Genomic DNA, 15,863 nt, shown 5'->3' with positions numbered 1-15,863 from the left:
ATCATAGAAATGTCTAAAGAATCTTTACTGTAACAGTAAAATAGAAGCAGAAAACAGAAAAAGATGGGGCCAGTATTGTACTAGAGAGGGTTAAGGCACTGCCTGTAACACCATCATCCCCTATAAGTGCCAGTTCAAGTCCCAACAGCTCCACTTCTTATCCAGGTCAGCTAGTGTTCCTGCAAAACCAGCCAAGGATGGCCCAAGTACTTGGGACCCTGTACCCAGGTGGGAGACACAGAAGTTCCTGGCTCCTCATCAGCTCAGCTCTAGCCATTGTGGCCTTTTAGGGAGTGAACCAGCAAATGAAAGACCTCTTTTTCTGTCTCTCCTTGTCTTTCTCTGCAACTCTACCTTTCAAATAAAAACAAATGTTTAAAATAAATAAGACAGAGAAGGATCAGAAACAAATGTCCACTAACGAGTTAATTATTCAATGGAATATATTATGATTCCAGCCTCCTTTTAACAGGCATTCCAGAAGGCAGCAGGTAATAACAACTCAAACAGGAGACTCAGATTGAGTTCTAGGCTCCTGACTTCAGACCAGCCCAGCCCGAGCTGTTGCTGGCATTTTGGGAGTTAATCAATAGATGTAAGATCTCTTTCTTTCAGAAAAATAAAATGAAAATAATTAAAACTTTCAATAGGTAACTTTAAAAAAAAAGTGGAATTTATCAACTAAATATTACCACATTGGGACAGACCTGTGACGCCACCTGTGACACTGGCAAAATATATTAGCACCAGTACAAGTCCTGGTTGCTCCATTTCCAATCTGATTCCCTGCTAATGGAGCTGAAAAAGCAATGCAAGGTGCTCCAACTAGCCGAGTCCCTGCCACTCAAGTAAGAATGGCAGACAGAGTTGCTGGTTCTGGCCTGGTCCATCCCCAGCCACTGCGTTCATCTGGGGACTAAAGACTAGCCTATGTGAAGATCTCTGTCACTCTACCACTCAAATCAATAAACAAATAAGTGTTTTTTTAAAACAAGAAATCCTACGTGAGACTCTGGACCATTTACCTTCTTAAACCCTTTTCATACCTCTACACTTCAAAACAAATATTGTATTTTAAATAATTCTAAAAAATAACAGTAAGTCAGAGAGAGAGATTATCACAATTCCTAATAAAGTTAAAGAAAACAGAAGGGACAAAGAAACTGTGTAACCTCATTCTTATTCACTAAATAACTGAATAGGCTGGGCATATGGCTTAATGGGTAGCATGCCACTCGGGATGTCCACAGCCCATGCTGGGTTTGAGTCATCAATGCTACTCCACATCTGGTCCAGCTTCCTGCTAACGTATACAGGAAGCATAGGGTATCTCAAGTGCTTCAGTCCCTGCCACCCACTTGAGAAACAGACTGAATTCCCAGCTGCCAGTATTTGGGGAGTGGATCAGAAGATGGGAGCTCTGTTCCTTACTCCCTGCTTCTCAAATAAACACCTTAAACAAATCATTGGATGAATATATACTAAAATTTTAAGTGGCTACAGATACATGGTGAGAATTACACTCTTTTTCTTTTCACTGCTATTTATATCTGTGTATATATATGGAGCGATACATTTTTTAAAAGATTTTTATTGGAAAGGCAGCTACACAGAGAGATGGAGACAAAGATCTTCCATCTGCTGATTCACTCCCCAACTGGCTGCAACAGATGCAGCTAAGCTGATTAGGTGCCAAGAGCTTCCTTTGGGTCTCCCATGCAGGTTCAGGGTCTCAAGGCATTGGGCCTGCTTTCCCAGGCCACCAACAGGGAGCTGGATGGGAAGCGGGGCTACCGGGACATGAACCAGTGCCCATATAGGATCCCAGCACAAGCAAAGCAAGGACTTTAAAAGCCGCTGGGCTACTGTGCCAGGCCCTATCTCTGTATTTTTTATAATACACAAATTATGTTCATAATAAGAAAATGTTTTTTTGTAAGAAAAGATGCCTAACATTAGTAAATTCTAAACCATATGGATTTGTCAACAGATAACTTAGGTAAGTCAAAGGCTTCAGCAGTGGCTATACTGGAATTTCAAGGTTGCCACAAAGAGAACTGAGATGGAGAGGACGACAATGAAAGTATCAAGCTAACTAACTGAGGCTCTAAATACAATGCCATATCTAAAACCATTCAACCTCTACTCTGCTTTAAATATTAGAAAATGTGTTTACGCTTCCTATTTCTGATCCAGAGCAAAAAAAAACCTGGATAAAGGCAGTTCACATAGTTGTAATCAGGTGGTCGTTCTTGTAACGAAGCCCACTTCTGAATGCAAGACAGACAAACCTGGGAACATGAAGACGAGGAGTTGCAGATCAAAATAGTAAGAGGACCAGGTTGTAGGCTGATGCTCGGACACAGAAGCAATGATGGGGATGTTGTTCTTCGCGTATGACGGATCCAGCAATGAGTAGAAACGCCCCGTCCAGGGAGATATTTTTCCTGGCAGCACAAAGGCAATAAAGTTACTTCACAAACAGCCCTGAAACAACCTCACAATTGGTCCTAGTTAATAAAAGGTCCCATTTCCATAAGCTTCTCAGAGATAGAAAAGGGAGAGGTTTTTGCTTAAATGCCACCAGAGCTTCACCCTCCTTTTCCAACTAAAAAGGGCTTCACTCAGCACTGCCAGTAAGATAAATTCAGGCTGTACATAAACTGAAAGAGAAGAGAAGTAGAGATGCCAAACAAAAGATTTTAGGTTAAATCTGGTCAAACCAAGCTCAACTCTGGAGATTCAGTTGATTACATCCTCAGGTCCTGCTCTGAACTAGCCAATACACAAGGACCTGAGCAAAACCAAATCAGAAGTGTGGAAAATGAAAAAACAAAATGCGACATGGCTTAGTTCCAAACTGAACTAAAACCTTCAATTTGTTCCACTGAATTAGAGTCTAATAAGCAGTATAAGGATTTCTACCACCCGATCAACAGAAAAGTCGCTCTGTTATGCTGAATCCAAACACTGGGCTGATAGGTGGGATAAGCATAAAAAAGTGGCACTTCATGGGCTTGAAACAAAAACAGAAAAAGAAGCTTCTGTGATCACAACATACTTCTTTCTTTGAAGTTATTCTATGTCTGTTTCCAACTGTGCAAAGTGTGAACCTTCCCGACCTGTTAGCATGAGAAGAGCTCCCACAGTGAGAAGGACAAAGCCCACCAGGGAGATGACACTCCGGAACAGGACTTCAAATTGTTGTGGGTTCAACTTGCTGCGCAGGTAATCCACAAAGGCATGGATCTGGCAGAGGCCAAAGACTCCAAAGGCTGCCATGTGCTCCGACGAAAGAACAGGCTGCAAGGAAGGTAGTAACGGTAAGGAAACAGAAGTGAGTGCAGCCCCCTGAAGTGCATAACCTGATCTAGTTCAAACCAAAGGATCAAGAGAGTTCTGAAGCTCCCAAAGGGGGCTTGAAAGCACCAGGATCCCATATGGACTCTGGTTCTAATCCCAGCAGCCCCACTTCCCATCCAGCTCCCTGCTTGTGGCCTGGGAAAGCAGTCGAGGATGGCCCAAAGCCTTGGGACCATGCACTTGTGTGCGAGACCTGGAAGAGCTCCTGGCTCCTGGCTTTGGATCAGCTCAGCTCCACCCATTGCAGCCGCTTGGGGAGTGAACCATCGGATGGAAGACCTTTCTCTGTCTCTCCTCTTCTCTGTTTATCTGCCTTTCCAATAAAAATGAATAAATCTTTTTAAATAAAAGATAATTCCTTTTACCTATTGTTAAAACAACCCATGATGCGCAAAGCCCATTTACAAATCAAACTTCTTTGCAAACCATCCAAAAGCAGAGTCCAGAAGGGCTGCTGATCGCACTGCCTGAAGCTCAGTTTCTGCTCCATTTTGAGAGTATGGCTGCTTCAACACAGCTATGTTTTTACAAGTCAGAAGCTTCAAATAGAGCCATACAACCATACATGACATTTTTACCATTAACTAGCAAAGCTATCAAAACAACTCAACAGGAAAAGTTTTAGGAATTCTATCTGCTGGTGCATACTTACAATATCAGACTTCTGCAGATGGAGTTTTATAGTCTGACCTTAGAAGCTTTACGTTCATAACACATAAAAGTACGTGAACAAATAAAAACAAAACCACATGCTGAGCCTATCCCTGGAGTCTCTGACTGAGAGAGCTTGTGAAGGAAATCAGAATTTGCACTGTCACAAGTATTAAATATACGGTCTGGGGATGGAATTTCCAGAACCAGCACTCTACTGGCTACAGACAACTGCATGGATTCCTTTCCTCTCGAAAAAGATTGAAACTTCCTTCAAGACAGGAGCCACAATTTCACTCTTTGTTGTAACTGCAAGTGATTAATAAACTGCAATATAGTAGGTGATCAGTAAAGAAACACCTGCTGACCTCTAAATAAAAGTTCTACACTCATGAAAATTTTGATGACAAACTGCACGTTATTCTGGTCCAATAGCTGCCTCTTTACGGAGTAATAAGGTTAAAAGTGTGTGTACTTTGCTTCCTGAAGAACCTGCATGAAGGCCCCAATATGAACATGGGAATTCACTACTATTAAACTGGGTCATCAGCATTACAAGGGATGAGAAAATACAACTTTGAACACTCAAAAGAACTTAGCTCAATCAAAACATTCCTCTGGCTCCCACAAACTGTAGACAAACGAAGAGTCACTGAATTCAGCCTTCCTAGAACAAATATATTTTGACATAGTCCAGGAAGCAGACTGTACAAAGCGATGATTCTGTTGCTTCAGTTAACATAAGTAGTCCAAGCTGAGCTGTGAACAGCGTGCTTGAAATTGCTTGGGAAAAGCAGCAGCTAAACACTGCCCGCAGTCTAGGACTCACCTGGAAACCCACAAAGGAGATCTGCATGGAGAGAATGGTGCCCAGGCAGTAGACAGTGCAATAGGCCACATAGATGCGATGGGAGAAGCGGCCTGTGAGCATCAGCACCAGGACGTGGAGAGGGATCAGGTTGATCAGGAACACATAACCTCCCCAGGAAGAGACCTGCAGCAAGACAGAAAAACAAACCACACTTCTGAGTACTCCTCCTCAGACTACCAAAACCCTGGGATCTCCTGTGACCTCTGCAATTATGAGATGCAGAGTTACAGAGAGAAGCAGAGACAGAGAGATCTTTCATTCACTGGCTCATTCCTCAAATGGCCAAAATAGACAGAGCTGGGCATCCCAAAGCCAGGAGCCAGGAGCTTCTTCCAGGTCTCCCACATGGCTGGCTGGAGCCCAAGCCCTTGTACCATCTTTCCCAGGTGCGTTATCAGGGAACTGGATCAGAAGTGGAGTGGCCGAGTCTCAACCCAGTGCCCCTGTGGATTGCCAGCACTACAAGAAGCAGCTTTACTCAAGATGCTACAGTGCAGGCCCCACCTATGGCCTTTTCAAAGAGAATCTCTCTCTCTCTCTTTTTTCTTTAGATTTATTGATTTTTATTTGAAATGCACGTACACTAGGACAGGAGACGCAGAGAAATCTTGTATCCACTGGCTTATCCCACAAATGGTCACAAAAGCCGGAGCTGGGCCAGTACAAGCCAAGAAGCATATAACCTCTTCCAGATCTCCCAAGTGACTTGGGCTATGTTCCACTGTGTTCCCAGGCACATTAGTAGGGAGCTGGATCAAAAGTGAAACAGCCAGGCTGAAACATCCAACAACAAGAACCAGAATGTGGTGAAAGCCAGCCAGGAAAAGCCACTGTTCCTGCTAGGACAGGAGGTGAACCGAGTAGGGTTGGCTCAAGAACCCCCTGGCAAGTGCAAAATCTGGCACTGGGAAGGGTTCTGACAGAGGAGCCTGGGCAACTCCTCTGGCAGGACACAATCCCTGCAGGTAAGCGCAAGAAGCATGATAGGAAACAGCCCAGAATAGGCCATGGAAAGTTTCCCACTGGCACACATTCAGCATGGGTCAGGAGCAGACCAGGCTGAATCAGTTCATGTCATCCACTGGCAAATCTGATCACCACAACAGAGTGTGGGATGAGCTGGGTTTGGTGGCGACAAAACCAGTACACATTATGGAATGCCAGGGTGTGGTTGCCTGTACTGGATATGAATGCAGCACCCATCCAACATACGTGAGATCCAGGAAGGAAGGGGCAGAGCTGGCGGGGGGATTAAGGGGCTGGTCCCCTCGCCGGACAGCTACTCCCACTGGAGAGCGTGGGCTGGGATAGAGACAGACCAGACTAAGCAAGGCTACAACACCTGTGCGCTGCATGTGGACTAGATCAGTGCCGCAGCATCAGCTGGCAGAAGCTGGCACTGGGGACTAATTCTGTCGAGTCAAATCACAGGACCACCTAAAGGGTGCACAAACCGGGACAGAGAGACCTGGGAGGGAAAAATGGGTTCCCCCTTCTTGGGTCACTATTCCCGAGGGAGGGCATGAAAACTAGGACGGGGGCTGGGATGGCTAGACAGAGAGGTACTCAACAATATCTGTGAGGGCTGGATGGTTGAGTTGGTTAGATAGAACTAAGCTTTAATACCCATTGACAAGTACCAGAGCCAAATGGGATGGGGGACAGACTGGTCTTCTGCTACACATACTGGCAAACCAGGGTAGGGGGCGGTCTGGTGGGGGTTATTGTGGGTCGCCCCGACTAGGCTGCAGCTCCCACTGGTTGATGTAAGGGCCGAACCAGACTGGACTGCAACACCCATTGGTTCCAGTGCAACTCGGGACTGAAAACAGAACCAGCACAGCAATTGCAACCACCAGCTGATCGGGGTGATGGACTGTGCCGGGCCCTGTGCTTGCTAGAACATACAAGAAACTAATCTGGGAATACCTCAAAGTTTCGTTGGAGATCTCCCCAATCGAACTGCTGGACTCAGAACTCTAACCAAGAAAAGACAGAAGACAAAACAGGACAATCATTCATCTCAGCTATATGTTGGCAGCGAAATATAGGGCAAACGGAGATTTTATGATGGACCATATCAATCAGTGGACGACCTCATCAAGCGAAACTGGCAGCGATTCATAACTGAAGAACTATTAACACCACTTGAGCACATATCTCAGAGCATGCCCCACATCCGGGGCTTGGGGTGGGCAGGAACCGGGTGGGGCTTCTCCCTCAATATCCCCCTTTACCTCAGATACATGATGGAAACAATATTGACATAATAGCATTACCCACTTCCCTATCCCCCTGAACCTTTTTTTTTTCTTTTTTTTCTTCTTTTTCCTTTAACTGTAATTAACTATGTAAAGATTGTCAACAACAATACAATAAAATAGATTAAAAAAAAAAAAAGTGAAACAGCCAGGACTTGAACTGGTACACATATAGGATCCCGGTACCACAGACGGAGACTTAACCTACAATGCCAGGGAACCAGCCACAAAAGAGCATCTCTTTATAATAACTATAAAATTTACATTTGCCAAGTGGCATAAAAAGTTTAATCCAAACCTATCATTGTACCTCAATCCTGCTCCCTGTGGCTACTAATTTCATGATCGCCTAAGAAAAAGTATCCATGTCTCAGGTAATCGAGACACAACCCAGTAAAGAAGCCAAAGGACATGCATAATGTAAGAAACATATTAAGTACAAACATTAGACTGAACAGGAAAAATACAATAGAGGGGCTAGATTTGCAGCACAGCAAGTTAAGCCACTGCCTGCAATACCAGCATCTTGTATCAGATCGGCAATTTAAATTGGGCGCTTGTCATTCACACAGGGGAACTGGAGGGAGCTCCTGGCTCCTGGCTTCGGCCTGGGCCTGCCTTCAGCCATTTGGGGAGCATATCAACAGATGGTAAATCTCACTCTTCTTCTGTCACCTTCTTCCAAATAAATAAAGTAGATTTTTAACACCAGGGCTCCAATTTCCATCACTCCTACATGAACAATAAAACTTAAAAAAAAAAGTTTTTTTTAAAGAAAATAGAAAGGATAAAAAGAAAATTTAAGTGGAAAATATCAGAAAAGAAAGTTGGCTGAAGCCAGTTTTGTGGCACAGCATGTTAATATGCAGCTTGCAATGTCCTGGCTGTTCCATTTTGATCTAGTGCCTTGCTACTGCGCCTGGGAAGGCAGTGGAAGATGGCCCAAGCACAAGTACCCTTGCCATCGACAAGGGAGAAATGGCTACAATTCCAGGCTCCTGGCTTCAGCCTGGCCCACTCCAAGCTGTTGTAGACATTTAGGGAGTAAACTAATGGGATCTTTTCTGTGTTTCTTCCTTTCTCTCTGTATCTCCATCTCTCAAATAAGTAAAACTTCAACAAACAAACAAAAAAAGCTTGGACACCAGAAGCCAGTGTGAGGTACAGCAAATTAGGCAGCCACCTGCAACACTGATATTCCATATCAGCACTAGTTACTAGTTCCAGTAACTCCATTTGCAATCCAGTTGCCCCCTAATGTGCTTGGACAGGCAGCAGCAGATGCCCCATGGGTGCAGGCTATTGTGCTAGGCCACAGAACCGACAAGTGAGTGCTAGCACTGGGAGGAATCCATGTCAGGCTGGGCCATAGCACTCGCGATTAGGGGGTTGTGAGCAGGCCTGGTAGGGGAACTTGGGAAACTCCCCTGTTAGACAGTAGCTCCCACTGGGGAGCATAAGAGCCAGGAATAGCAACAGGCCAGGCCAGGCCAGGCCAGGCTGCAGCACCCACCGGTATAACATGTGGGGTGGACCTAGGAACTGGGCCAGTTCACAGCACACACTGGTACAAGTGAAAGCCAAGATGGGACACAGGTCTGGCCGGGTTAGACCATAACACCCACAAAGTCACATGAGAGCTGGCTCGGGCCGGGGGTGTACAGGCTGAACTAGCTGGGACTGCCAATGACAGATGGGACTGGAGGTGGGCCAGGCTGAGTCAGGTTGCAGCACCTGAAGGTGAACACCAAGAATGGGAGCAAGCCATCACAGATAAGGCCACAGCATAAGCTGAAATGCGCAAGATCCAGGGTTAACAATGGGCCTGGCAGGGAAACTCTGGCGACTCCCCTGCTACGCTGTTCCCTCCACTATGAAGAGAAATGGCACTGAGGGTTGGTGGGCTGTGCTGGGCTGTAGCACCCATTGGCAAGTGCCAGAACTGGGATGAATCATGTCAGGTTGGACCAGCGCACTCCCTGGCAAGTATGAGATCCAGGACTGGGAGTGGGCCTGGTAGAGAAACTGGGCACTCACCTGCTATACTATAGCTCCTGCTAGTAAGCATGAGAGCCAGGGCTGAGGGCAGGACAGGCTGGACAAGGCAGAAGCACCAATCAACATACATGAAGCCAGATAGCCTGAGCTAAGCTACAGCACCCATGGGTGTGCATGAGAACCAGATGGGACGTGGCCCAGTCTAGGCCACTGCACATGCTGGCCTGTGCAACAACCAGGGCAAAGAGTTAGCCTTGGGGGATGGGGTCAATGGGGGTCAACTCCAATTAGGCCACAGCGTCTGCTGGTGTGTGTCAGAACCAGGCTTGTGGCAATCTGGGATGGACTAGGCCACAGCACCCTTTGGTTCATGTGAGAGACCGGGTTGGTAACGGATCTGATCAGTCAGCTGCATCCACCAATACCTGTATTCTCTGGTGCAAGTGACAGACTGAACCTGATCCTGCACTGGCTGGTGCACATAAGTGTCAAGTCTGAAGTCACCCCAGTGAGGTTTCCTGGGGGACTCCCCAACTAGACTGCTGAAACTCCAGCCACAGGGAAAATCACAAGACATGTGGTACAACCTGAGAGCGCTAATATCAGGACTGGACCTCCTCAGTTGCTGATGCCTATGCAATGGACAGCATGTCCAGATGCACATAGAAGACATAACAGTCAGTTCATCTGGGCCAGTAGAGGATGTCAAGTGCCTCAGCAGAGGATGGAAAGCAGAAAAAGCTATACAACTCTCCTGGCCAAGCTACAAGTTTCAGGGTCTGTGGATGTCCTAAGGTGGACCTGGTCAGCCAATAGTCCATGGATTTTCTCAACCTTGGTTCAACAAAGCTGATGATGTCTCTGAACTATCAAAATCACTCAGTTAACACCTTCAGAACATTCTTCCCCACACTGGAGACTCTGACTGTTCCCCAGCCCTGCATGTGGATGTAGTCTGACAGCAAGGAGCAAGCAGTCCCCTCCCCTGCCTTCGCCAACTGACAGAGGAGAAAAAGAAAACAACAACAACAACAACAAACTGAACATTTGTCTCACACACCTTCCTCCATATCTCGACCCTCTGCACCATGATAAGAGGTTCACGTGGGCATGCATCCCTCTCAACTATGTAAATAATATTAAAAATAAAATTGAAAATCTTTAAAATAATAAAAATTCAAAAGAAGAAAATGGCCCAACTACTTGGACTCGTGCCATCCACAGGGGAGACCCCCCATGGAGTTCCAGGTTCCTGGCACGGGCATGTATCAGTCCCAGGCACTGTGAGGAATAAACCAGTGGATGGAAGATTAATCTCTCTCAATCTGCTTCTGCCTCTTTCTCTCTGTAATCTGCCTTTCACATAAATGAAACAAAACCAAACAACAACAACAACAACAACACCTGGTCAACTAACTTAAATCCAGAGGAAATCTCAAAAAGTAAAAAAGTTACCATATAGAAATAAGCAAGGGCACACTTCGCTGCCCAATAGATAGAACCCGTCTTTACTGCCTTGATCCACATGTAGTAGGTAAGCAGCATACAAAAAATAGCAATCCCTGTAGAAAAAAACACACCAAAAGTTATACAAAAACTAAAGAAAAAGTCAAGTGAGCACACCGAGTATAAATACCGCAGAGAAATAGACTGCTTAGACTCGTATCTCAGGCCTAGTAGCAAGTAACATTGGAAATTCGGGCAAATCATTTTATCTGCTTCTTCCCAGTGTCCTAGAAACAGGAGTCTGTAATAGCACGCACTTCATAAAATTATTGTAAAGATAAATAGAATTAACGTATGTAAAGCACTCAGAAGAATATCAAGCATACATTAAGCACTCATTAACTGTTAGTTATCATCGTAGTTCTAAAAAGTGCACTACCCTGCTTCTACATCTTAACTCAAGCTGGTCCTTAGCCTCTGTTTGCACCTCTCATTAAAGTAGTTCAACTTCAGGGCTCAGTTCAACCTGATCCACTTTCCAAAAACCCTCCCTTGGTCCCAGATCCAAATTAATCTCTACTTAGAGCATTTTGTTCATATTTCTACCAGTGCATATAGTATCAGCTATTTTTCTTTCGAGTTATCTCGATAGGTCCATTTTTATCTTATCAATTATTATACAATGTAATCTTACTCATAATCTATCTTTTTATAGTTTCAAGCGAAACTGGCAGCGATTCATAACTGAAGAACTATTAACACCACTTGAGCACATATCTCAGAGCATGCCCCACATCCGGGGCTTGGGGTGGGCGGGAACCGGGTGGGGCTTCTCCCTCAATATCCCCCTTTACCTCAGATACATGATGGAAACAATATTGACATAATAGCATTGCCCACCTCCCTATCCCCCTGAACCTTTTTTTTTTTCTTTTTCTTGTTTTTCCTTCAACTATAGTTAACTATGTAAAGACTGTCAACAACAATACAATAAAATGGATAAAAAAAAAAAAAAATTACTAGGTTTTAAGGATACCCATTCCCCTTATCTAACACAACACAGCAAATGATTATGTTAGAAAAACAATTAGCTATCATTTTCTGAGTTCAGAAATAAAACCAAAAACCTGTAAGTAACCAGCTCCTGTTTCGGAGGGGATGATGGGACAAGAATCTGAACTTGTCTGAAATCCCTTCCTATCCATTTCTAATCTTCTCCCCCAAATGTCATTCTTACTAATGCTCAGCAGCAGACCTGAAACCCAATTCTCCAGAACTTTAGGAAGCTCTGGTGGACAAGACGAACAAATTTCCTGTAGTATTCTACACTCACCTTCGTTATCATAGGAGCCAGCCACAGATCGGGAGATGTATCCAGGGACAACAGCTATCATGGCAGCGGCAAGAAGTCCAGCCCCTGCATCCTGTAAGAAGAGAAGGGATAACAAGAACTTAACACCAATAAACGGGAGTCATAATAGCAGATCCACCAGTCAACCTGTTGATAATGAGACTAGAGAAGATTCTAATAACTTCCAAGGTTGATGTGAGATCACAGAAATGCTCCATGCACAAAAAGCAACAAATTTCACAACAATTTCTTATAATGACACCAAATCTAAAACTGAGCACACAAATGTTGAGGACAAATAAATTATGTGAACTGTCAAATATCAGACACTGCCCAAGAAGTTTTATTTCCAGTATCTGAAGGCTTATCTGTCTCTCCTCCTCACAGCAACTGTATCTCCCAGAAACAAAACACCAGTCCTGGTTCTAAAAGCCATGTAAGAGGACAACCAGAGAATAAATTAATTAGAGTTAAAAAGGCAAGAGTAGGTATAATCTATCTAGAAGAAAGATGCCAGGATCTTAAGTCACTATGTTGAAGTATCACAAGGCAACTTCACACAGCTCAGAATAAATGGCTAGCATTGTGGTATACCAGGTCAAGCCACCACCTGCAACACTGGTATCCAACGGGTGCCAATTCTGATTGAACTCGCTGCTAACGGCCTACAACACGCAGCGGAAGACAGACAAGTGCTTAGGCATCTGCAACCCATGTGGGAGACACAGGTGAAGCTCGTAGCTCCTGGCTTCAGTTTATCCAGCCGTCCATTGCGGAGTGAACCAGCAGATGGAAGATTTTAATTCTGACTTTCAAAATAAATGCATCTTTAAAAAAAGAGATAAAGAGAGAGAAAATACAACCCACAGTCCACAACAGTAAGAACTTAGTGATAAGACTCAAATTTGGTCAAAGGCAGCAAGGAGAAGGATGAACAGTTTCCAAACTAAACTCAGGATTACCAAGCCCTCCTACTGGCTTATCACCTCTCAGGTACCTCCCTGGCTTTAGGGCCACAAATTAGGAATAGCATCCAGGAGACTAGGGTCAGCAGTGCTAAAATCTTGAATGAGAGCATTACTGAATCTACAACAGAAGTTAAATGGCTTTAAAATAAATATTGGAACAAAACTGAGTGCTTGTTTCCAATGCAACACATCTCTGGAAAACATCATGAAAATTTCCTCTCTTCCTTACATTTTGAGGACTCACATTTTTTTTTCCTTTATGTGACAATGTACATCTGACTTTGAAAAGTTCTCTCACGAGAATAAGCTGTTCATAATGACAAGAAACAACATGTCTTAGGGATGGGTTGGAGTGAACCCAAGCTGTCATTATTCTTGGTCTCCCTTGTACTTCCACCACTATCTAGCATCTACTAGGGAGGTTCAACAAAATTCATGCCAAGCCTACTGTCACCCAAATCCTTCACCTTGAGCTCTTTGGTAAGGTGGTACGTGACGATGGTGGTGAAGGAGGAGAAGAGTGGGGCCAGGAACACACAGACATTCCGAATGTCGATGGTGATGTGGAAAAAATGGAGTACATGGTAGATTGCAGCAGAGGTGATCATTAAGCCTGTAATGGGAAGAAGAAACTCCATTAGGTTGTCCTCATAAGACAAAAAAACAAAAACAAACAAACAAAAACAGAAAAAGAAAGGGTAAATTCAAGTATCAGTAACATAAATGTTGACAAACCCCTGGAATGCTATTATGGCAGCTGAAGGCGGCTTGTAAATTTGTGTCCTAAGGATTCAATCACAAGTCTAGATTGTAAACTCTTCCCCACTTGTTCTCTTCAGTATATAAGATACACTTTTGAGACTCTGTAACCAGGATGGAATTACAAGCGCCACAAAATGAAGCTAACACAAGACAAGACACTGCTCTATATCCACATATAATAGTGTGCCCTATCTATGGGGGATACATTCTAATATTCCACTATGGTTGAATAAACTTTATCCTCATCAAAGCCAATGCTAAGACTTAACTCCATGATGCAGCAATGCTGGGAGATGAAGACTAGTGAAAGGTGTCTGGATTAGCCACTGCACATTCACAAAGACACTAATGACTTTCTCATAGAGATGGCTTAGCTATGGTGGGAATTCAATTCTCTTTTCTCTCTGCACAGGCCCACTTGCCCTTCCATTTTTTGTCATGGCAATAAAGCACAGGGCCCTCATTGAAAACCAAACAGAAGACAGTGCCCAATTTTATCAAAACTTTCCAGCCTCTAAAACCGAGAAAAAAGCTCAGGAGATGTCTCTGCTTTATCAATTACTCAGTCTTGGGGCTGGCATAGGTGGTAAAGCAGGTTAAACCATTGCTTGTGAAACTGGAAATCCCATATTGCAGTGCCACTTCCAATTCAGTTCCCTGTTAATGTGCTTAGAAAGGCAGAGAAAGTTGGCTGAAGAACTCAGGCCCATGCCACCCATGTAAGAAATCAGGATGGAGTTCCAGGCTACTAGCTTTGGCCAGGACCAGCCTCAGCTGTTGCAGTCATTTGGGAAGTAAACCAGCAAATGCAAGATCAATCAATCTCAATCTCAATCTCTCTCTCATATGTATATGTATATGCATATGTATATGTATATAATATCCTTTCAAATATATAAACTGCCTTTCAAATAGTCAGTCTTAAAACAAAGGTAACAAAAACAAATTATTCAGTCTTGAATATGTACTATTACAACAGAAAATGGACTGAAACAGGCTCCAATTGAATCTTTGAAATTATGCATAGTACTGAACCCTATAACCAAGTATAACCACAACAATTGCTATATGACTGACAGAGGGTATTTACAGTGTGTGGTTATGTTGCACAAAGAGAATATTCACATCCCAAGAAACACTGCAAGAATTTTCATCATGCTACAGCATATAATTTAAACAATTATTCATTGTTGGGATTTTCATTCAACATTTTCACATCATGGATAATTGCACATAAATGAAACTGCTGAATGCAAAATTGTGCATAAAGGGGCTACAGTTTTCTATTTGGTTTTTGGTTTTTTAAATCCTAACCACCTCACCTGGGTAAATTGTTCCTCCTATGATTCGTCCCAAAGGATACCAGGCCCGGTCATCAAACCAGTTATGGAACTTATAAAATCCCTCCTCAGCCAGGAACCGGGTGGTCCGATAATTAAAGTACCTATAGCAAGGGGGAAAGAAAGAAAAGACGTTTCCTCTTTATACTGGAACATTTACACTAAGTTGCTCTGAATTGTGCTCCTCAGGCTACTTCACTGAGGAATTTTATCCCTACTTAATGAAAGTGAGTTTCATACCAAAAGTTACGCCATGAGAAATCACTTCAGAGAACTTGCATAAGTGTGCAGATGCATCACCTGGAACTCAGGCAATGGCACACAGGCCCTGAAGACGAAGACCAAAGTCCAGGAAAGCATTTCACACAGACAGCCAAAAACTTCAAGGATAATCGAAGTTAGGGCGCCAATGTTGTACACAGTAGTTTAAACCTCCAAATGAGGACAGTTCAAGACCCAGTGGCTCCACTTCTAATTTACCTACCTGCTAATGCGCCTGGGAAAGCAGCAGAAAATGGTCAAAGTGTTTGGGCCCCTGCACCTGTGTGGTTGACCCAAAGTTCCTGGCTTTGGCTTGCCCAGTCCTGGCAAGATGCTTGCCCAGTCCTTGCCCAGATGTGGCCATTTGGGGAGTAAACCAACAGATGGAAGACTGTTTCTCTCAACAGAAGAACAGTAAACTTCCTTTGAGACTAGGGAGAGGAGCTTTCTCTGGTCCTTGCCTGCTTCCAATTTTGGGTCCCCACCCCCTCCCGTAATAACCATCAAGAGTGCTCCAGAAACCCCTCAAAACAAACAAACAAACAAAACTAGAATAGATAGACAGAACAACAAGGAAAGCTTAGAAACAGA

The 15,863-nt window shown here is 44.0% G+C and overlaps 1 protein-coding gene across 2 annotated transcripts in view; it reads right to left on the bottom strand.

Annotated features, from left to right (window-relative positions):
* The window catches only part of STT3A (STT3 oligosaccharyltransferase complex catalytic subunit A), a 40,739-nt gene that overhangs the window by 12,965 nt on the left and 11,911 nt on the right, over positions 1 to 15,863 (bottom strand). For both annotated transcript variants that reach the window (XM_058664063.1, XM_058664064.1), the window contains exons 4-10: positions 14,994 to 15,115; positions 13,377 to 13,522; positions 11,924 to 12,014; positions 10,600 to 10,706; positions 4,844 to 5,008; positions 3,123 to 3,303; positions 2,292 to 2,447 (exon numbers count right to left, since the gene is read on the bottom strand). In XM_058664063.1, coding sequence (XP_058520046.1) covers positions 2,292 to 2,447; positions 3,123 to 3,303; positions 4,844 to 5,008; positions 10,600 to 10,706; positions 11,924 to 12,014; positions 13,377 to 13,522; positions 14,994 to 15,115 — 968 coding nt within the window. The remainder of the gene's footprint in view (positions 1 to 2,291; positions 2,448 to 3,122; positions 3,304 to 4,843; positions 5,009 to 10,599; positions 10,707 to 11,923; positions 12,015 to 13,376; positions 13,523 to 14,993; positions 15,116 to 15,863) is intronic.

Source organism: Ochotona princeps, chromosome 4 (assembly GCF_030435755.1).
Source record: "Ochotona princeps isolate mOchPri1 chromosome 4, mOchPri1.hap1, whole genome shotgun sequence".
In the NCBI taxonomy this organism is placed as follows: Eukaryota; Metazoa; Chordata; class Mammalia; order Lagomorpha; family Ochotonidae; genus Ochotona; species Ochotona princeps.
Note: the sequence above shows the minus strand (reverse complement) of the source record. Positions and strands in the feature narration are given on the sequence as shown.